Consider the following 23,426-nt stretch of genomic DNA (forward strand, 5'->3'; position numbering starts at 1 on the left):
TCCACCGCATGACGCTGGGGCTCCACAGGTGGAGACAGGTGCGGTGGGGGCGCGTCTCGGGAACTTCAGGGACCAGTGGGCTTGCCCACAGGTGGATCCCTAGGTTCTGCAAGTAGTATCACAGGGATACAGGCTGGAGTTCGAGGCGACTCCCCCTCGCCGTTACCTCACATCAGCCTTGCCTGCTGCCCTCGGAGAAAGGGAGGTAGTACTGGCGGCAATTCACAAGCCGTACTTCCAGCAGGTGAAATCAAGGTACCCCTCCTTCAACAAGGCCGGGGTTACTATTCCAAAATGTTGTGGTACCGAAACCAGACGGTTCGGTGAGACCCATTCTAAAATTGAAATCCTTGAACACTTATATACGAAGGTTCAAGTTCAAAATGGAATCGCTCAGGGCGATTTATTGCAAGCCTGGAGAATTTCATGGTATCAATGGACATCAAGGATGCTTACCTGCATGTCCCTATTTACCCTCTACACCAGGAGTACCTCAAAATTGTGGTACAGGATGGTCATTACCAATTTCAGACGGTGCCGTTGGTCTGTCTCCGGCACCGAGGGTATTTACCAAGGTAATGGCCGAAATAATTATCCCGTGCTTGGACGATCTCCTTATAAAGGCGAGGTCCAGGGAGCAGTTGTTCGTCGGAGTAGCACTATCTCGGGAAGTCCTACAACAGCACGGCTGGATTCTGAATATTCCAAATTCGCAGCTGGTTCCTACGACGCGTCTACTGTTCCTGGGTATGGTTCTGGACACAGAACAGGATTAAAAGGGTTTCTCCCGGAGGAGAAGTCCTAGGAGTAGTCGTCTCTAGACAGAGACCTCCTAATACAAATACAGGTGTCGGTGCATCAATGCACGCGAGCCCTGGGAAAGATGGTAGCTTCTTATGAAGAAATTCCATTCGCCAGGTCCCATGCAAGGATCTTCCAGTGGGATCTGTTGGACAAGTGGTCCGGGTCGCATCTTCAGATGCATCGGCGGATAACCCTGTCTCCAAGGGCCAGGGTGTCGCTGTTGTGGTGGCTGCAGAGTACTCATCTTCTAGGGGGCCGCAGATTCGGCATACAGGACTGGGTCCTGGTGACCACGGATGCCAGCCTTCGAGGCTGGGGGGCAGTCACACAGGGAAGAAACTTCCAAGGACTATGGAAAAGTCAGGAGACTTCCCTACACACAAATATTCTGGAACTAAGGGCCATTTACAATGTCCTAAGACAGGCTAGACTAGGGGTGGGCAACATGCGGCCCGCGGGCCGGATGCGGCCCGTGGACCGATCCTGCCTGGCCCGCTGTGCCCCATCAGAGTGCAATGACACATGGCCCGACAGGCTGAGCCACTTGTCATTGCGCTACCCTGCTCCCAGACGCTGCGCCGCTGAGGAAATCCCGGTCACGTCACAGGGTCAGCTGACCGGGATTTCCTCTGTTATGCGCTGGGCGGCACGGGGGAACAGGCAGTGAGCAGGAGCGGCGGCCAGGCCCCAAGCGCCAAGGTACAGCAGCGGCAGCAGCAAGGCATAGATTGAAAAAATTGTATAGGTCAGGCTCGTGGTCGCCCCTCACTTCCCCCAGCTGAGAGCTCAGCCTCAGGTCAGTGTGTGGAGGGGGTGTTGGATGCCGGCTGCTGTGTGTATAGGAGGGTGTCGGATACCGGCTGCTGTGTGTGGAGTGGGGGAGGGGGTGTCGGATGCTGGCTGTTGTATGTGGAGTGAGAGAGGGGGCTGTCAAATGCAGTGGGTGGGGGGTCTCTCTGGCTGCAGCTATACTGAAAGGGGGTTTCTCTTTGGCCACTGTTATGTACTGGAGGGATGATGGATTGGGGTGCTGGATGCTGCCTGTTGTGTGCTGTGGGGGAGAGGAAGGGGGGTGTATTGTGATTGTGACTCCAGCCACTGCTCTGTACTGGAGGGGGAGGTAATGTTGGCCACTGCTGTGAGTTTGGAAGACGGGGGTTGTGTAGGATGGCTGCTGTGTGTGATGGTGGGGTGTGCTTACCGCTAAGGTTGGGGATCAAGGGTAAAGGGGGTATAACAAGGGGGGCCCTAGAGATATCAGTGTATCGGGCCCCAATATTTCTGTTGCCAGCCCTGGCGGCGGTCAGTGACTGAGGAGAAGAGCGCACTGGGGAGAAGGAGGAGGGAGGGGGAGCCGCAGCAGCACTGTGTAATTGGTGGAGGCGCTGCTGCTGCTGTCCCTCTGCTTCACCATAGGCTGCCCTCCGCCGCTGTAAATGCTGGGAAGCGTATCCCAGCATTCGCAGCGGTGGAGAACAGCCTATGGTGAAGCAGAGGGACAGCAGCAGCAGAGCCTCCACCAATTACACAGCGCTGCTGCGGCTCCCTCCTCCCCTTCCCTCCTTGCCCGGGATCTCTGCAGAAGCTGCACCGAGGAGCCTGAGCCAGCGGAGAGAGTAAGTATAATTCTTTCTTTCTTTCTTTCTTTCTTTCTTTCTTTCTTTCTTTCTTTCTTTCTTTCTTTCTTCCGTAATGTGTAAAAAACGGGGGCGCTGTCTGCTGTAATGTGTAAAAAAGGGCACGCTGTCTGCCGTAATGTGTAAAAAAGGGCACGCTGTCTGCCGTAATGTGTAAAAAAAGGCACGCTGTCTGCCGTAATGTGTAAAAAAAGCCACGCTGTCTGCCGTAATGTGTAGAAAAAAGCACGCTGTCTGCCGTAATGTGTAAAAAGGGGGACGCTGTCTGCCGTAATGTGTAAAAAGGGGACGCTGTCTGCCGTAATGTGTAAAAAGGGGACGCTGTCTGCCGTAATGTGTAAAAAGGGGACGCTGTCTGCCGTAATGTGTAAAAAGGGGACGCTGTCTGCCGTAATGAGTAAAAAGGGGACGCTGTCTGCCGTAATGAGTAAAAAGGGGACGCTGTCTGCCGTAATGTGTAAAAAGGGGATTTTTTGGTGTATTTTGTGTGTGGCCCTCGACTATTCGCTGTAAGTGTTAAGCGTCCCCCCAGCTGAAATAATTGCCCACCCCTGGGCTAGACCCTGCTTCAACACCGGCTGGTGCTGATCTGGTCAGGCAATATCACGGCGGTCGCTCATGTAAACCGACAGGGCGGCACAAGAAGCAGGATGGCGATGGCAGAAGCCACAAGGTTTCTCCGATGGGCGGAAAATCATGTTTTAGCACTGTCAGCAGTGTTAATTCCCGGAGTGGACAACTGGGAAGCAGACTTTCTCAGCAGACACGACCTCCACCCGGGAGAGTGGGGACTTCATCCAGAAGTCTTCCAAATGATTGTACACCGTTGGGAAAGGCCACAGGTGGACATGATGGCGTCCCGCCTCAACAAAAAGCTACAAAGATATTGCGCCAGGTCAAGGGACCCTCAGGCGATAGCTGTGGACGCTCTGGTAACACCGTGGGTGTACCAGTCGGTGTATGTGTTCCCTTCTCTGCCTCTCATACCCAGGGTAATGAGAATAATAAGAACGAGAGGAGTAAGAACTATACTCATTGTTCCGGATTGGCCAAGAAGAGCTTGGTACCCAGAACTCCAAGAAATGATCTCAGAGGACCCATGGCCTCTGCCGCTCAGACAGGACCTGCTGCAGCAGGGGGCCTGTCTGTTCCAAGACGTACCGCGGCTGCGTTTGACGGCATGGCGGTTGAACGCCGGATCCTGAAGGAAAAGAGCATTCTGGAGGAAGTTATCTCTACGCTAATTAAAGCTAGGAAAGAAGTGAACGCAAACCATTATCACCGCATATGGCGGAAATATGTTGCGTGCTGTGAGGCCAGGAAGGCCCCAAAGGAGGAATTTCAGCTAGGTCGATTTCTGCACTTCCTACAGTCAGGGTGACTATGGGCCTAAAATTGGGTTCCATTAAGGTCCAGATTTCGGCTCTAATATATTTTCTTCCAAAATAGAACTGGCTTCACTGCCTGAAGTTCAGACTTTTGTTAAGGGAGTGCTGCATAGTCAGCCCCCGTTTGTGCCTCCAGTGGCACCGTGGGATCTCAACGTGTTGTTGGATTTCCTGAAGTCGCATTGGGTTGAGCCACTTAAATCCGTGGAGCTACAATACCTCACGTGGAAAGTGGTCATGCTGTTGGCCTTGGCGTCGGCCAGGCGTGTATCAGAATTGGCGGCTTTGTCAAGCAAAAGCCGGTATCTGATTTTTTTAAATGGATAAGGCGTAATTGAGGACTCGAGTCGTTCCCAATTCTTTCCTAAGGTGGTATCAGTTTTTCATGTGAACCAACCTATTGTGGTGCCTGCGGCTACTTGGGACTTGGAGGATTCCAAGTTACTGGACGTAGTCAGGGCCCTGAAAAGTATATGTTTCCAGGACGGCTGGAGTCAGGAAAACTGACTCGCTATTTATCCTGTATGCACCCAACAAGCTGGGTGCTCCTGCTTCTAAGCAGACTATTGCTCGCTGGATCTGTAGCACGATTCAGCTTGCACATTCTGCGGCTGGACTGCCGCATCCTAAATCAGTGAAAGCCCATTCCACGAGGAAAGTGGGCTCTTCTTGGGCGGCTGCCAGAGGGGTCTCGGCTCTACAACTTTGCCGAGCAGCTACTTGGTCGGGGTCAAACACATTTGCTAAATTCTACAAGTTTGACACCCTGGCGGAGGAGGACCTAGAGTTTGCCCATTCGGTGCTGCAGAGTCATCCGCACTCTCCCGCCCGTTAGGGAGCTTTGGTATAATCCCCATGGTCCTTACGGAGTCCCAGCATCCACTTAGGACGTCAGAGAAAATAAGATTTTACTCACCGGTAAATCTATTTCTCGTAGTCCGTAGTGGATGCTGGGCGCCCATCCCAAGTGCGGATTGTCTGCAATACATGTTTATAGTTATTGCCTAACTAAAGGGTTATTGTTGAGCCATCTGTTGAGAGGCTCAGTTATATTTCATACTGTTAACTGGGTATAGTATCACGAGTTATACGGTGTGATTGGTGTGGCTGGTATGAGTCTTACCCGGGATTCAAAATCCTTCCTTATTGTGTCAGCTCTTCCGGGCACAGTATCCTAACTGATGTCTGGAGAAGGGGCATAGTGGGAGGAGCCAGTGCACACCAGGTAGTCCTAAAGCTTTCTTTAGTTGTGCCCAGTCTCCTGTGGAGCCGCTATTCCCCATGGTCCTTACGGAGTCCCAGCATCCACTACGGACTACGAGAAATAGATTTACCGGTGAGTAAAATCTTATTTTAAATTGTATACAAAGGTGAAAAGCAGGTATATAGGGTGGTAAGTTTTAGCCTGATCACTTATCTGGTTTAGATCTGCAATGATCTTTCAACCTTCATTTTGGATTCGGTACATGGAAATAAAAAACAGCAAAACATAGTGTGTACCATTCAAAAACAGATCGCATAACATTTGTCTGAATCAAAGCAGCATCAATAGGGAATTAGCAAGTTCCCACTAGTAAATACTTCTTAGCCACATCAGAGAGAATTTTTTTTAAAAACATAAATTTAATACAATGACATAAAAATGGCTGAATGACACACGTACAAGAATGAAAAACATATAAAGCTTATCTGTCCATAGATTGGATATCGGCAAAGCGTTCCAACGCGTTTCGTCCGTCAGTGTCTGGACTACATCAAGATGAAGTATTAAATTTATGTTTTTAAAAAAAATTCTCTCTGATGTGGCTAAGAAGTATTTACTAGTGGGAACTTGCTAATTCCCTATTGATGCCGCTTTGATTCAGACAAATGTTATGCGATCTGTTTTTGAATGGTACACACTATGTTTTGCTGTTTTTTATTTCCATGTACCGAATCCAAAATGAAGGTTGAAAGATCATTGCAGATCTAAACCAGATAAGTGATCAGGCTAAAACTTACCACCCTATATACCTGCTTTTTACCTTTGTATACAATTTAAAACACATTTTGGCGCTTGTGTTCTCTATTTCCTTTATCCACTGCATGTGTCTAACAAACACACATTTCAGCTTCACAAGCTGCCACTGAAATAAAACTTGAGGAGTGTTATGTTACAGCCCTAGGTGTTTAAACGTCATTATATAAGTTTAGTACCGCAAACAGTACCTAAGCGCCGGCTTCTTCGTTTCTATATATATATATATATATATATATATATATATAATCTCTTTGTATGTTTTTATAAATTGCAATAAAAACTAGTCTGCTTCCTTCAAGGTTGATTTTTTTTTTTAACAATCTTCTTTCATTAGCCTGAGCAGATAGTCACAGAAAGACACTCGCATGTCTAAGTCACTGTTCTTAAGAGCTTGCAGCAAACGGTAGGGTCTCATCTGCAAATGTTTCTGCAGGATGAAGTTTGGATATGTTCCACTACTACTTCCCCTATTGACGGACGCCCTATTGACTTTCACTTGCAGCCCGTATTTTAAAATTGTAGTTACCACCTCCGTCTTGATTTAGTGCTAAATGAGTCTCTCCCAGATTTTATCTGAATATGCTGTTGAATGCTCACAACAAGCTCTGTAGTAATTTGTATAAAAATCAAGAACACAGAATGCCTTATGCTTTTCAATAGTCAACCTTTTCCTCAGCTGGCTTCTGACTGATGCTAGCAGAACCAGCAGCGGGGAATTTGAACTTTAAGAGATTGACTTTCAAAGCACACATCTCGCAGCAAGAAACACTCCCATTTCCCATAGCAAACCATAGAAATTGGGAACATCGTTTTGACTTATTCTGTGGTATGTGTGTGTGTATATATGTATGTATCTTAGCAATAAGAGCAGCACACCTTATACCGTGGATAACAGCCGTCCGGTGCCCAGCCTAATTAACCTGAAGCTCAGTTCCAATAAAGAAAGCAGTGAGGCGGCACCTGGATCAAAAAGACTTTGAAGGCAGGTAGTTTAATTCAGCCGTGAAACAGAAGTTACTTTATATACATACACGCGTGACACATTTCCGGTCAACTAAGGGTGTGTACACACGGTGAGATTTTTTCTTACGATTCTGACTATATAGTCAGAATTGGAAGAAAAGTCAGTGCAGATCGCAAGATGACAGTCACCTTGCGATCCTGATTCGATGCCGATGCGCGGTCGGCATTAAAAGAAAAGATAGACTGTGCAGGCAAGTCAATTTTGACTATCTCTATAGAAGAGATAGTCAAAATTGACACTTAGCCAAAATCGCACATAGTCAGTATCGCAAGCACAGTCATTATGTGCTTGCGATGCCGACCTAGCCCCTGTCGCATAGTGAGAATCGGGCATAGCCCGAATCTCACCATGTGTACACATCCTAAGTCAAGGTATGCAAGCCAATCATGGACCCGCACCCACTGAATCAGCAGGCCCAATTTAAAACAAATACAATCACCTGAGAATGGCACATATTGTACAGAAACGCAAATTACAAAGTAGCATCACTTGATACAATAACAACTATAAACCACTGAGAGCTGATACAAAAGTACAAAAAACATTTCACAATATACACAAAGTGAAAATAATGCATACATACAGCTAGCAAATAAGTCACAGAGCAACTTGCACATTAACCTAATATAGATATCTTAAATTATTTATCCAAGTCAGACACGAAAACAAAGCCAGTGTCCTTTTATTACGAAAAGCAATGCAGTCCCAGGGTTTCATTTAGACCACGTGGGCTCAAAGTCCCCAGTCTATGGATCAGAGCCCGATTCACATTGTAATAACCGTAGTGAACGGTTACCACCGTGAATTAATGGAGGTACATGATCAATGATCATGTACCGAAGATTGGCCAAACTGCCCGGCATGCAAAAACTGCAGCGCTACAGGTTGATCTGAGTGTCCTGTTTCTAAAGCATTTCTATAAGGGTTCTGTCAGTTTTACCGACATAATGTAAGGAACAAGGGCACGAAATCAAATACACAATAAACCTGGTAGTGCAAGTGTGTCGGATGGTATATTTCTTACCCAAATATGGATGGTTAAAAGAAGTACCAGCAGTGAGTGATCTGCAAGTGGTACAATTAAGACATTTATAACAGACGTTTTTTTAAAGACAAAAAGTTTTGATTCTGTTCACTCTGTTGTAGATGTCGTTTTTTCTTTTTCTCGGACGTCCTAGTGGATGCTGGGAACTCCGTAAGGACCATGGGGAATAGACGGGCTCCGCAGGAGACTGGGCACTCTAAAAGAAAGATTAGGTACTATCTGGTGTGCACTGGCTCCTCCCTCTATGCCCCTCCTCCAGACCTCAGTTAGAATCTGTGCCCGGTCAGAGCTGGGTGCTCCTAGTGGGCTCTCCTGAGCTTGCTAGAAAGAAAGTATTTGTTAGGTTTTTTATTTTCAGTGAGATCTGCTGGCAACAGACTCACTGCTACGTGGGACTGAGGGGAGAGAAGCAAACCTACCTGCGTGCAGCTAGCTTGTGCTTCTTAGGCTACTGGACACCATTAGCTCCAGAGGGTTCGAACACAGGGCCTGACCTCGATCGTCCGTTCCCGGAGCCGCGCCGCCGTCCCCCTTGCAGAGCCAGAAGACAGAAGAAGGAGATGAAATCGGTGGCAGAAGACTCCGGTCTTCATTAAGGTAGCGCACAGCACTGCAGCTGTGCGCCATTGCTCCCACAGCACACCACACACTCCGGTCACTGTAGGGTGCAGGGCGCTGGGGGGGGCGCCCTGGGCAGCAATAAGAATACCTTTTGGCACTAAATACACATAATACAGTCTGGAAAACTGTATATGTGTAAAAAAACCCGCCACTAAGCTATACAAAACGCGGGAGAAGCCCGCCGCTGAGGGGGCGGGGCCTTCTTCCTCAGCACACCAGCGCCATTTTTTCTTCACAGCTCCGCTGTAAGGACGCTCCCCAGGCTCTCCCCTGCAGTATCCTGTACAAGAAGGGTAAAAAAGCGAGGGGGGGCACATAAATTTAGGCGCAAATAGGATAATAAGCAGCTATTGGGAAAAATCACTCATTATAGTGTAAATCCCTGTGTTATATAGCGCTGTGGTGTGTGCTGGCATACTCTCTCTCTGTCTCCCCAAAGGACTTTGTGGGGTCCTGTCCTCAGTCACAGCATTCCCTGTGTGTGTGCGGTGTGTCGGTACGGCTGTGTCGACATGTTTGATGAGGAGGGTTACGTGGAGGCGGAGCAGGGGCAGATAAGTGTGGTGTCGCCCCCGACAGGGCCGACACCGGATTGGATGGATATGTGGAAGGTCTTAACAGACAGTGTCAACTCCTTACATAAAAGGTTCGATGACGCAGCAGCCTTGGGGACAGCCAGGATCTCAGCCCGCGCCTGCCCAGGCGTCTCGGAGGCCATCAGGGGCTCATAAACGCCCGCTAGCTCAGATGGTAGACACAGATGTCGACACGGAGTCTGACTCCAGTATAGATGAGGATGAGACAAATGTACAATCTACAAAAGCCATCCGATGCATGATTACTGCAATGAAAAATGTATTGCACATTTCTGATGTTAACCCGGTTACTACCAAGAGGGGTATTATGTTTGGGGAGAAAAAGCAGCCAGTGACTTTTCCCCAATCTGATGAATTGTGTGAAGAAGCGTGGAGTTCCCCCGATAAGAAACTAGTGATTTCTAAGAGGTTACTGATGGCGTACCCTTTCCCGCCAACGGACAGGTTACGTTGGGAAACGTCCCCTAGGGTGGACAAGGCGCTCACACGCTTATCAAAAAAGGTGGCACTGCCGTCTCAGGATACGGCCACCCTAAAGGAGCCTGCGGATAGAAAGCAGGAAGCTATCCTGAAGTCTGTGTATACACACTCGGGTACTATACTGAGACCTGCTATTGCTTCAGCATGGATGTGTAGTGCTGCAGCAGCATGGTCTGATACCCTGTCAGACAACATTGATTCCCTCGACAGGGATATTATTTTGCTAACCATAGAACATATAAAAGACGTCGTCTTATATATGCGGGATGCACAGAGGGACATTTGCCTGCTGGCATCTAGAATTAATGCAATGTCCATTTCTGCCAGGAGAGTATTATGGACTCGGCAGTGGACAGGTGATGCTGATTCTAAAAAACACATGGAGGTTTTGCCTTATAAGGGTGAGGAATTGTTTGGGGACGGTCTCTCGGACCTCGTATCCACGGCAACAGCCGGGAAGTCAACTTTTTTACCTCAGGTTCCCTCACAGCCTAAGAAAGCACCGTATTATCATGTACAGTCCTTTCGGCCTCAGAAAGGCAAGCGGATCAGAGGCGCATCCTTTCTGCCCAGAGGCAGGGGTAGAGGAAAGAAGCTGCACCAGGCAGCCAGTTCCCAGGAACAAAAATCCTCCCCAGCTTCCACTAAGTCCACCGCATGACGCTGGGGCTCCACAGGTGGAGCCGGGTGCGGTGGGGGCGCGTCTCCGAAACTTCAGCAACCAGTGGGTTCGCTCACAAGTGGATCTCTGGGCTGTACAAATTGTATCTCAGGGATACAAGCTGGAGTTCGAGGCGACTCCCCCTCGCCGTTACCTCAAATCAGCCTTGCCAGCTGCTCCCAGGGAAAGGGAGGTAGTACTGGCGGCAATTCACAAGCTGTACCTCCAGCAGGTGATAATCAAGGTTCCCCTCCTTCAACAGGGACGGGGTTACTATTCCACAATGTTTGTGGTACCGAAACCAGACTGTTCGGTGAGACCCATTCTGAATTTAAAATCCTTGAACACTTATATAAGGAAGTTCAAATTCAAAATGGAATCGCTCAGGGCGGTTATTGCAAGCCTGGAAGAGGGGGACTTTATGGTGTCGCTGGACATCAAGGATGCTTACTTGCATGTCCCCATTTACCCACCTCACCAGGAGTACCTCAGGTTTGTGGTACAGGATTGTCATTACCAATTCCAGACGTTGCCGTTTGGTCTGTCCACGGCACCGAGAGTATTTACCAAGGTAATGGCCGAAATGATGATACTCCTTCGAAGAAAGGGAGTTATAATTATCCAGTACTTGGACGATCTCCTCATAAAGGCGAGGTCCAAAGAGCAGTTGTTGGTCAGCGTAGCACTCTCTCAGGAAATGTTGCAACAGCACGGCTGGATTCTGAAGATCCCAAAGTCGCAGCTGATCCCTACGACGCGTCTGCATTTCCTGGGAATGATTCTGGACACAAAACAGAAGAAGGTGTTTCTCCCGGAGGAGAAGGCCCAGGAATTGTCATCTCTGGTCAGGGACCTCCTGAAACCAAAACAGGTGTCGGTGCATCACTGCACGCGAGTCCTGGGAAAGATGGTGGCTTCTTACGAAGCAATTCCCTTCGGCAGGTTCCATGCAAGGATCTTTCAGTGGGATCTTTTGGACAAATGGTCCGGATCGCATCTTCAGATGCATCGGTTGATCACCCTGGCCCTTGCTGTGGTGGCTGCAGAGTGCTCATCTTCTCGAGGGACGCAGGTTCGGCATACAGGACTGGATCCTGGTGACCACGGATGCAAGCCTCCGAGGATGGGGGGCAGTCACTCAGGGAAGAAACTTCCAAGGACAGTGGTCTAGTCTGGAGACTTCTCTACACATAAATATATTGGAGTTAAGGGCCATTTACAACGGCCTTCTACAAGCGGAACATCATCTTCGCGATCTGCCCGTCTTGATTCAGTCGGACAACATAACAGCAGTGGCGTACGTAAACCGCCAGGGCGGGACGAAGAGCAGAGCGGCAATGGCAGAAGCCACAAAAGTTTTCCGCTGGGTGGAAAGGCATGTAAGCGCTCTGTCAGCAGTCTTCATTCCGGGTGTAGACAGCTGGGAAGCAGACTTCCTCAGCAGACACGATCTCCATCCTGGAGAGTGGGGTTTTCATCAAGAGGTCTTTGCAGAAGTGACAAGTCGTTGGGGAATTTCTCAAATAGACATGATGGTGTCTCGCCTCAACAAGAAACTTCCGAGATATTGTTCCAGGTCGAGGGACCCTCAAGCAATAGCAGTGGACGCCCTAGTGACACCGTGGGTGTTTCAGTCGGTATATGTGTTCCCTCCGATTCCACTCATTCCAAAAGTGATAAAGATCATAAGAAGTACAAGGGTTCAGGCAATCCTCATTGTTCCAGACTGGCCAAGGATTGCTTGGTATCCAGATCTTCAGGAGTTGCTTATAGGAGATCCCTGGCCTCTTCCTCTGCGAGAGGATCTGTTACAGCAGGGGCTGTGCGTGTACCAAGACTTACCGTGGCTTCGTTTGACGGCTTGGAGGTTGAGCGCAGGATCCTAGCCCGAAAGGGTATTCCCGGTGAAGTAATTCCCACACTGCTACAGGCTAGAAAAGAGGTAACGGCGAAACATTATCACCGTATTTGGAGAAAATGTGTGTCTTGGTGTGAATCCAAGACGGCTCCAACGGAAGAATTTCAGCTGGGCCGTTTTCTCCATTTTCTGCAAGCAGGGGTGAATGCGGGCCTAAAGTTAGGCTCAATTAAAGTACAAATTTCGGCCTTGTCAATTTTCTTTCAAAAGAATTGGCTTCCCTTCCGGAAGTTCAGACTTTCGTGAAAGGCGTGCTGCACATCCAACCTCCCTTTGTGCCCCCGGTGGCACCATGGGATCTTAACGTGGTGTTGCGGTTCCTGCAATCTAATTGGTTTGAACCTTTACGTAAGGTAGAGTTGAAATTCGTCACTTGGAAAGTGATCATGCTGTTGGCCTTGGCCTCTGCAAGGCGGGTGTCTGAGTTGGCGGAAGATAGAGACGAGTTAAGAACTCGTCAGCAATTTCTGCCTGAAGTGGTGTCATTGTTTCACATGAACTAACCTATTGTGGTGCCAGTGGCTACTGACGCCTTTGAGGAATCGAAGTCTCTAGATGTGGTCAGAGCTTTGAAAATTTTATGTAGTGAGAACGGCTCAGATTAGGAAAACGGAGGCTCTGTTTGTCCTGTATGATCCCAACAAGATTGGGGCTCCTGCATCCAAGCAGACTGTTGCAGCTGGATCTGTAATACGATTCGGCAAGCTCATTCTACGGCTGGATTGCCGTTACCGAAATCGGTGAAGGTCCATTCTACCAGAAAGGTGGGCTCATCCTGAGCGGCTGCGCATTACAGCTTTGTCGAGCAGCTACTTGGTCGGGTTCAAACACTTTTGCAAAGTTTTACAAGTTTGATACCCTGGCTAAGGAAGACCTCTTGTTTGGTCAATCTCTGCTGCAGAGTCATCCGCACTCTCCCGCCCGTTCTTGAGCTTTGGTATAAACCCCATGGTTCTTGAAGTGTCCCCAGCATCCTCTAGGACGTAAGGAGAAAATAGTGTTTTAATACCTACCGGTAAATCCTTTTCTCTTAGTCCGTAGAGGATGCTGTGCGCCCGTCCCAGTGCGTACTGTATCTGCAGATATTGGTTATGGTTACACACGTGTTGTGTTGCTGTTATAGTCAGCCTGTTGCTGTCATTATTCATGCCGTTGAATTCCATGTTGTACGGCATGTTTGAGGTGTGAGCTGGTATGTATCTCACCTTAGTTTAAATCAAAATAAATCCTTTTTCCTGAAAATGTCCGTCTCCCTGGGCACAGTTACTATAACTAGTCTGGAGGAGGGGCATAGAGGGAGGAGCCAGTTCACACCCCTTTTAAAGTCTTAAAGTGCCCATGTCTCCTGCGGATCCCGTCTATACCCCATGGTTCTTGAAGTGTCCCCAGCATACTCTACGGACTAAGAGAAAAGGATTTACCGGCAGGTATTAAAATCCTATTTTTTTGCCCCGTGTATAACAGGGCATGATTGATGTATCGGACAATCCTAAATCTGAATCAGAAGAAACAATTGGCCACAACCTCTTAGAGATACGATTGATGTCACTGCTAGTCCTATTGAAATGATTAACCCAAGGAAATCTCTTGGATTGTGATACTCTCTTAACATTATTCAATAGTTGTACTCTAGATTTGGCCAGCGCATGTACTTTAGCTTGTAGTAATGCCCGGGGATCATATCCCCGTTCTCTGAATTTAATCATCATCTTATCAATCTGTTGGACAGCATCAGACACATATATGTGCGTGTGTGTGTATATATATATATATATATATATATGTGTGTGTGTGTGTGTGTATATATGTGTGTGTGTGTGTATATATATGTGTGTGTATGTATATATATATATATATGTATATATATATATATATATATATATATATATATATATATATATATATATATATATATATATATATAATACAGGTTGAGTCTCCCTTATCCAAAATGCTTGGGACCAGAGTGTTTTGGATATCGGATTTTTACGTATTTTGGAATAATTGCATACCATAATGAGATATCATGGTGATAGGACCTAAATCTAAGCACAGAATGCATTTTTGTTACATATACACCTTATACACATAGCCGGAAGGTAATTTTAGCCAATATTTTTTGTAACTTTGCATTGAACAAAGTGTGTGTACATTCACACATTTCATTTATGTTTCATATACACCTTATACACACAGCCTGAAGGTCATTTAATACAATAGTTTTAATAACTTTGTGTATTAAACAAAGTTTGTGTACATTGAGCCATCAAAAAACAAAGGTTTCACTATCTCACTCTCACTCAAAAAAGTCCGTATTTCGGAATATTCCGTATTTTGGAATATTTGGATATGGGATACTCAACCTGTATATATATAATCTCCTACCTGTGCTGTACATTTTTCAACGACTAACTACTTTTTTCAATGTATGTATGTGAGTGCTGATCCTTCCGATCTGATATTACAGTGTATCACAATTTTTTTTATGGATCTTGCCGTTAATGGCTCTTTATCTGGATCAAGTACTGTCTCCTACCAAAAATAAAATAATATATATTTTAGAATTTATATTGGTCTTTATCTAGAATTACTCAATTGTTTAGGTAGCAAAGTTCCTGTGTGGTGTAAAAGCATTTCCTAATCTGAAGCTGATTTCTTTCTTTAGGTGTTACTGCAGCACACGGAAGATCACACAGCATCTGAAAACCTTATACTTTATACAGATGTATATGGAACTTCTCTACGAAGCTTTGCAAGTGCACGGCCTTATCTTACCACTGAGTCTGAAGAGGTTTTGCTGCTACTTAATAAACTTGTTCTGTAAGTAAACTCTTTGCATGTGTGTTGTGTCTCCATTAGAGGGTAGAATCAATTATTATTCCCTGTGGCAGCCGGTAGATTGCGATACGGGGAACAACAATTCAACTGTTGCTCTGCTCGGATGCCAATAGCCACATTTCAGCTTGCTGCCTCCTGAGGTGCAAGCTGAAATGTGCGATAAGTCGGCACTTTGGGCATCCAAACTTAAATTTGGGCACCCCAAGCAGTACCTTAGACTGGATTAGCTCCTTTGCACAGCTAATCGCAGTACTTATGGACGCACAAACATTGCACTTGTGGGCAGGTGGGGGTTGGAACAGTTGAATTGCTCCGAGGATTCCCATTAAGTTTGGGTGCCCACAAAACAATTGAATTCTCTCCCGAGAATTTCCTCAAGTCTGGAAAGCACTATAAATGTATTTAATGTTGTGTGTGTGTGTGACGCATGCTTTAAAAGTACCTTGTAATTTGCAAAATTTTCCTTCAGTGTATTTTTTTTTTTTATATATATATTTAGGAGTTGTTTTGAAGTCATACTTTCAATGACTGAAGATGATCTTTCATCTGACTTTGGGTTGCGATTTAAAAAGTCTATTATGGTGAGTTAATTCTAAAGCTCCTTAATGTGTGTTTGTGTTCAGAAAATGTACTTTTTTAATGATGGCACTCTTTAAGAGTTATAAAAATGGACCTCTAACTGGTAGTGGACCAGTCTAAAATTACTATTGTACCAAATCTGTTGAGTACCAATTTTGGGAATACTTTCCACAAGTGCAGCTTAGAAAGTTACGCATAGGGGTCAGATCAATTTGGCGACAATCGAATCGAATAGCGCCGGGAAGTAGCTCCCGTCACTATTTAATTCTGCTCATGTTAAGTCGGCAAATGCCTGTTCTCCCGGACTTAACAGGTTAATTTGTCGGGAGAACGGGCATTCTCCGACTTAACTGCCCAGCGTGATGCTGATTCCCAACAGAATCAGCCTCGCGCCAGCCGCGAGATGGCACTTTTCTCTGCTTTCTGCTCGCACCCCCCCGGGGGTGCGAGAGGAGATCCCGACAATTAAGTGTCACATGGCACTGTATTGAATAGCGCCGGAAGCTAATTCCCGGTGCTATTTAACTGTCGGCAAATTGAATTGACCCCATAAATTGAGACCAAACTTCCAGGCTTAATTCACAACAAACCTAATACAAACATTGTTATTGGTGAGTTTTAACATGTTTCAAATTGTGAAAATAACCTCTCTCTCAGGATTCCCATGACATATTGCTGGAATTTGGAAATGGCAATTTGCAATTCTTGGTTGATAACATCACGTGCAATGGAGCATGGCAGAGCCCAGTGCTTGTCAAAATCCTGTCTCGGCAGACAGAAAAGCCTGAAGAAGGTGAGTATGCTAAGCTTGGTTGTTCCATGCCATTACTATATCCTCAGGGACATGAGAAATGTAGGTATTTGGATCTTTTTTTAATTTTTTTTATAAATGTCGTTGATTACAGTAAATTGAATCGTGCATAAGAGAAAACCACTAATCTTGAACTAGCCAATTAGGTGACTAAAACCGGGTACTTGCTCACTGGGAGGAGAAAGCAACCAATAGATGGCAGTACAAGAACTGTACATACTGTGGGGGGTTGAGTATGGGGGACCGGCTAAGGCAGGCAACCGCAACGAAGCCCCTTGCAGGCTCGCTGCTTTCCACATGCAGTGGGCTTTGTGGCTCGCTGCACTCGCCACAGGTTCTATTCTCACTCTATGGGTGTCGTGGACAGCCACGACATGGCATGCCGACTGTTTCCACCGGTATGTATTACCGGCTGTCGGGATCCCTGCGTTCAGAATCCCGACGCCGGAATCCCGACAGCTGACAGTGCTGCCAGCCGGAATACCTGGCACAACAGGGCTGTTCCCACTCGTGGGTGTCCACAGATCCTGTGGCAAGCCACAGAGTCCGCAGCGTGGCGAGCGCAGCGAGCCCAGAAGGGGACTCCTAGTGGGCGGGATGCCGCTGTCGCGATATTGACAGACGGCATTCAGTCTGCCGGAAGTACATAATTAACCCAACTGCAACTGTAATGATGGTGCTCAGACAGTTATTAGAGACTATTTATGGCTAATTGTATTTAGAAAATAAGTGCCGTGATTAAATTGCAAATTCCTCAAACTCTCCAATCCGTTAAACATCTAAGTACTTTTAAAATCAGCCAGTTTGGGCATTTGTACTTTGTGCAAAATTCACTTTTTATTTCCCATTCATTAGATTTGGCACTGTGTTTCTTTGGGAAGAGAAAGCCCACTTGAAATACATTGGCTGAGCTTCTCCCATTCATTTCCATTGGCAATCATATGCAGTGTTTTACTTGCTGTTATGTTTGATTGGATGAGCAGATACTGAACTAGAAAATCAGCAGCCGGTTAAAATCCTTATCCTGAATTGCAATGCTAAACAGGGGAGTGACTGCAAATTTCTCTCTGTAATGTAAGAAACCAATTTAGTTACAAACAAAAATGGTTTCCAAACTCTTGTGAGCTGGATACAGTAGCCATGTTGCAGTTAGAAACTGCTCATCACCGCAGACGTGGCACATTTTCTAATTAAATGGTATAAACAGCATAGGCAGTATAGGATTGAAGGGATATTGTTAGATGCATCTGCTTTCGCCGAACTAAGACTCTGCAGTATCTCTGTGGACGTACTTTAGGTTTATAGATAAATGAAAGTTAATCTAGATGTAACGTATCTTTGTGTATACGTTAACCGCTTAATGAGTTGGAGGGTCCCCTCCTTGGTGCCCATACTAACTCAGTGTGCCAAACATGTTTGGGTAGACTAAAGCTGGGTGCACACTATAGGATAAAGGACAATGACCATCACCATCACATAGTGTGTACCCTTAAATGTACCCAATTCATTGTTTGATGAATTAGGTGGTCGCATTGTCAGATTGTTCTGCATGTCCAATGGGATGCTTCCATGGACGATGTGGTATTGTTACATGAAGCATGTAACAATATATTGCGTTGTGGTATGGTGGATCGTGTGGTGTGTATGGCAATGCAATAAATAGTGACCTCTTGCTGCTGGGTCGCACTGTCATACAGGTGTGTATCCAGCTTAAGAAAATTACACTGTTGCATCTAAAAAATATATATATATATTTAAAAAAAAATGGTAATTTCATCTGGCCATGAAGAGGAGAGGAGAGATACACCTATGGTCATCAAGTGTTTAATCTGTATTATCGAATTACCATTATGAAATAGGTACATTGACGCGTAGCAATAGTAATGCAAGTAGTCCTTTTATATTACTCTAAGGCACCTAAAATGGAACTGCGGCTTGCACTTAAAAATGTAGTGTTTTTTAGTGTTTGTATAATTATTGGAACTGAATAATACCTCTATCCTTTTCATAATAAGTATTTGATTTTATTTAATTGTAAAGAGTACCCAAATCACCTGAGCAGCAGTGCTTTTTTTCTTAAATGCATATTTTGTTTCTTTTCTCACACCAGTTTGTAAATGGATTTCACAAGAGGGCCCCTGTTTTCTACAGATGCGCATCAAACATTTAATGAAGACAAACTGCATGCAGCAGGCAATGCTTCTATCGAAAGTTTGCTCTGAGTCTGCAGAGATTTCAAGTGACTTGTATTTTCGCCAGTCATTTATCACATGTTTATGTACCATGTTACCAAATGAAGAAGCTTTTAAAGAGGTATGTGTAAGAATTCAAGAAAACACAATTGCATGTATTATATTATGCCCTCCAAGCCCAAACTAATCTTAATTGCTTCAAATGACATGGCATTAGATGACAAGGTAGGTGATGTAAACCAGTACTACAATTGCACACCTATTGCATAGGTAGTCCTGTGCTATTGCCTTATTAAATAATTGCATGTAATGAAATATAGTTGAAGCACAAAGTAGACACTGCCTGGAAAGTCGGGTATATTGAGCTGATTTAGGCCATTAACCACTTTGTTTCCTTTTAATAAATACAGATTTCAAGGATGGATGGGAAAGAGGTTTTAGATACGATATGTAACCTGGAATCCGAAGGCCAAGTTAACACTGCGTTTATACTTTGTACTACATATCTTACTCAGCAGCTACAAAACGAAGTAACATCTTGCTCCTGGTAAGTGGTATTTGTAACGTTTTCTACAGAAAATCAATAAGTATGTCACTGTAGTGTGTAAAAGCTCATCTTAAAAGAACGGTTTTGTCCTGAGTAGTAAGTCTAAAACAGTGTTTTGAATACACTGAGGCCAGTCTACATATTAATGCCCTTATTTATCAATGAGTGATAAATTTCGCTCTGAGTGATGAATTGCACCAGCCAATCAGCTCCTACCTGCCATGATACAGATTGTGTTTGAAAAATGACAGTTAGGAGCGGATTGGCTGGTGCAATTTATCACTGAGTGAAATGGAACACTCATTGATAAATAAGGTCATTAGTGAGGCCGATGTGGCCCCATTAGACGATCATTTTGGTTGTAAAACTGTGTCTTAACCACTTGCCTGGCATGGTTGCATCAGAAACGACCACACCAGGCTGGGCTTTCCATGACATGGACGCATCTGATGTGACCAGTCAGAATGCCTACTGTGCGGCTGCAGATTCTGACCTCACTGCCCCTCCTGGTTCCATCCACTGCGCCAAAGAGGTTAGAATACTTACCTGACCCATATCTGTACTACAACCATTGGGATGCCATGGTCGGTATTCTGACTGCTGACGTCCCGAATGCTGACATTTCTGCCCCAACCCTGATTTCTTGAAGGGAAAACTGTTAAGGATCCTGCCATGTAACAGGCATTCTGAAGGCACAAAGAAATACACATGGAGCTAAGAAGAAAATGGAAGCAAATAGATTTGTTATTTAAATGTATAATGTGAGTATTTCTCTTACGTCCTAGAGGATGCTGGGGACTCCAAAAGGACCATGGGGTATAGACGGGATCCGCAGGAGCTTGGGCACACTAAAAAGTCTTTGACTGGGTGCGAACTGGCTCCTCCCTCTATGCCCCTCATCCAGACATTAGTTAGACTTTGTGCCCAGGAGTGACTGGACACACACTAGGGGAGCTCTACAGAGTTTATCTGGAAAAGACTTTTGTTAGGTTTTTTATTTTCAGGGAGACCTGCTGGCTGCAGGCTCCCTGCAGCGTGGGAGTGAGGGGAGAGAAGTCAGACCTACTTCTTCTTAGTTCAAGGGCTCTGCTTTTTAGGCTACTGGACACCATTAGCTCCAGAGGGTTCGATCACTTGGTTCGCCTAGCTGCTTGTTCCCGGAGCCGCGCCGTCAACCCCTTCACAGAAGCCAGAAGCCGGGTGAGTATTAAGAAGAACCGAAGACTTCAGTGACGGCAGAAGACTTCAGTAACGGAAGGTACAGCGCATCACCAACGGCACTTGCAGGGCGCTAGGGGGGAGCGCCCTGGGCAGCAGTTACTGGGGTTTATTTCTGGCGAAAAGCACAATATACGGTGTCGGGACGCCGTATACATTACCCCCACCAGTGTGCAAGTTTGAATTTTAGCGGGCTACTGCGCGCCGGGAAGGGGCGGGGCTTAAGCGCACATTGCTCACCAGTGCCATTTTCTCGTATCTCTACAGCTGCAGAGACGCTGGCCCGGACCTCCACAGCTCCCGCAAGTACACAGGGAGGAAAGACGGGGGGTGGGCACATAAATTGGTGCTTTCATTTATGTTATCAGCGCTGATCATATATATTAGGTTTTTTTGGTGTATGGGCGCTGGGGTGTGAGCTGGCATACTCCCTCTGTGTTCTCCCTAAGGGCTTCTCTGTGGGTCTGTCCCCGGGCTTGTGGACTGTGTGGGTGTGTCGGCATGTCTGAGCCTGGATGTTCCTCCCCGGAGGAAGTTATGGGGGGGTGCAGAAAAGGATTTGGGTGTGTCTCTGTCGGCACAGCCGACTGCTGATTGGATGACTATGCTGAGTACGCTAAATGCGAATGTGGCCATATTATCTAAGAGGCTGGATAAATCTGATTCTCAGACACAAACATGGAGACAGTCAGTGGAGGGTGCTTTGTCTCAGGTACAGACAGTCTCAGGGTCACAAAAGCGTGCTTTTGACCAGATGGCAGATACAGGTACCGACACGGACTCTAACTCCGATGTCGATTTGAATGAAACTTCTTTGCATCCAAAGGTTGTCAAGAGTATTCAGTACATGATTATTGCCATTAAAGATGTTTTACGTATATCTGAGGAACCTTCCGTTCCTGACACAAGAGTTTGTTTATTTAAAGGGAAAAGACCTGAGGTAAAATTTTCCCCCTCTCATGAGATGAGTGAGCTTTGTGAAAAGGCTTGGGAGTCGCCTGAAAAACGGTGGCAGATTCCCAAGCGAATTTTGATGGCATATCCTTTCCCCTCTGACGATAGGGAAAAATGGGAGTCGTCTCCAAATGTGGACAAAGCTCTCTCGCGATTGTCCAAGAAGGTGGCGCTTCCGTCTCCTGACACGGCTGCTCTCAAGGATCCGGCGGATCGCAAGTTGGAGACGACATTGAAGGCCATTTTCGTTACTACTGGTGCATTGCTCAGACCTGCTGTGGCATCGGTATGGGTGAGTAGTGCTATTGCAAAGTGGGCTGAAAATTTGGCTTCTGATATGGATGCTCTTGATAAAGATAAAATTCTTTTGACTCTTGGTTATATCAAGGACGCTGCAGATTACCTAAAGGATGCGGCGAGGGATGTTGGCCTCTTGGGATCAAGAGCCAATGCCATGTCGATTTCGGCCAGGAGGGCCGTGTGGGTTCACCAATGGAATGCTGATGCCGACTCCCAAGAAGAATATGGAGGCTCTCCCTTTTTAAGGTAGTGTCTTGTTCGGTGACGGCCTGGCTGACCTGGTGTTGACCGCTACGGCGGGTAAGTCATGTTTTCTTCCCTATGTTCCCACACAGCAGAAAAAGGCACCCCATCAGCAGATGCAGTCCTTTCGGCCTAATAAATACAAAAGAGGTAAGGATTCGTCCTTCCTCGCTTCAAAGGGTAGAGGTAGGGGAAGGAAGTCGCCTGCAGTGTCAGGCACCCAGGACCAGAAGTCCTCCCCTGCCTCTACCAAGTCCACCTCATGACGCTGGGGCTCCCCTGGGGGAGTCCCTGCCGGTGGGGGGCCGTCTCCAATTCTTCAGTCAGGTCTGGGCTCGTTCGGCCCTGGATCCTTGGGTTTTAGACATAGTGTCCCAAGGGTATAGGCTGGAGTTTCAGGAGATGCCCCCCAACCGGTTTTTCGTGTTGGCCTTGCCAACTTCTCTTCCCGAAAGGGAGGTGGTGAGGGATGCGATACAAAAGCGGTGTCAACAGAGGGTCGTGGTGCCGGTTTTCCCGTCAGATCGGGGGAAAGGGTTCTATTCGAGCCTCTTTGTAGTGCCGAAGCCGGACGGTTCGGTCAGACCGAACCTGAACTAAAATCCCTCAATCCATACTTGAACACTTTCAAGTTCAAGATGGAGTCTCTTCGAGCGGTGATCTCTAGCCTCGAAGGGGGGGATTTTATGGCGTCAGTCGACATAAAGGATGCTTACTTACATATCTCGATATTCCCGCCTCATCATGCTTTCCTGAGGTTTGCGGTGCGGGATGGTCATTACCAATTTCAGGCGTTGCCGTTGGGGCTTTCCACGACCCCGAGGGTTTTCACCAAGTTAATGGCAGAGATGATGGTCCTCCTTCGCAAGCAAGGGGTCACAATTATCCCGTACTTGGACGATCTCCTGATAAAGGCGAGGTCCAAGGAGCAGTTGTTAAGAAATGTGGATCTCTGTTCTCGGTTCTGCGACATCACGGTTGGATACTAAATTTGCCAAAGTCTCAGTTGATCCCGGCCACTCGGCTGTCTTTCCTGGGCATGGTCCTGGACACGGAGGTACAGAGTGTGTTTCTTCCAGAGATCAAAGCTCTGGAAATCCAGACCATGGTCAGGGAGCTTCTGAGGCCGACGAGTGTGTTGATTCATCAATGCACTCGGGTACTAGGCAAGATGGTTGCGGCTTACGAAGCCATTCCGTTTGGCAGGTTTCATGCCCGGGTGTTTCAGTGGGATCCGCTGAAAAAGTGGTCCGGGTCTCACCTGCACATGCACCGGAAAATAAGTATCTTCCAGGGCCAGGATTTCGCTCCTGTGTTGGCTGCAAGGCTCTCACCTTCTAGTGGGATGCCGATTCGGAATCCAGGACTGGGTCCTGCTGACAACAGATGCAAGTCTCCGAGGCTGGGGCGCAGTCACGCAAGGAAGAAATTTCCAGGGAAAACGGTCAAGCCAGGAATCTTGTCTCCACATAAATGTTCTCGAGTTGCGAGCCATTTTCAACGGCCTGTTGCAAGCACAGAACCTTCAGGGTCTCCCTGTCCTGATCCAG

At 46.7% G+C, this 23,426-nt stretch overlaps 1 protein-coding gene across 2 annotated transcripts in view; it reads left to right on the forward strand.

Moving 5' to 3' along the window:
- RLF (RLF zinc finger) overlaps positions 1 to 23,426 on the forward strand; it is a 116,949-nt gene that overhangs the window by 77,005 nt on the left and 16,518 nt on the right. For both annotated transcript variants that reach the window (XM_063954177.1, XM_063954176.1), the window contains exons 2-6: positions 14,860 to 15,014; positions 15,532 to 15,613; positions 16,269 to 16,404; positions 18,533 to 18,735; positions 19,025 to 19,161. In XM_063954177.1, coding sequence (XP_063810247.1) covers positions 15,557 to 15,613; positions 16,269 to 16,404; positions 18,533 to 18,735; positions 19,025 to 19,161 — 533 coding nt within the window. In that variant the 5' untranslated portion in view covers positions 14,860 to 15,014; positions 15,532 to 15,556. The remainder of the gene's footprint in view (positions 1 to 14,859; positions 15,015 to 15,531; positions 15,614 to 16,268; positions 16,405 to 18,532; positions 18,736 to 19,024; positions 19,162 to 23,426) is intronic.

This window comes from Pseudophryne corroboree, chromosome 2, assembly GCF_028390025.1.
Source record: "Pseudophryne corroboree isolate aPseCor3 chromosome 2, aPseCor3.hap2, whole genome shotgun sequence".
In the NCBI taxonomy this organism is placed as follows: Eukaryota; Metazoa; Chordata; class Amphibia; order Anura; family Myobatrachidae; genus Pseudophryne; species Pseudophryne corroboree.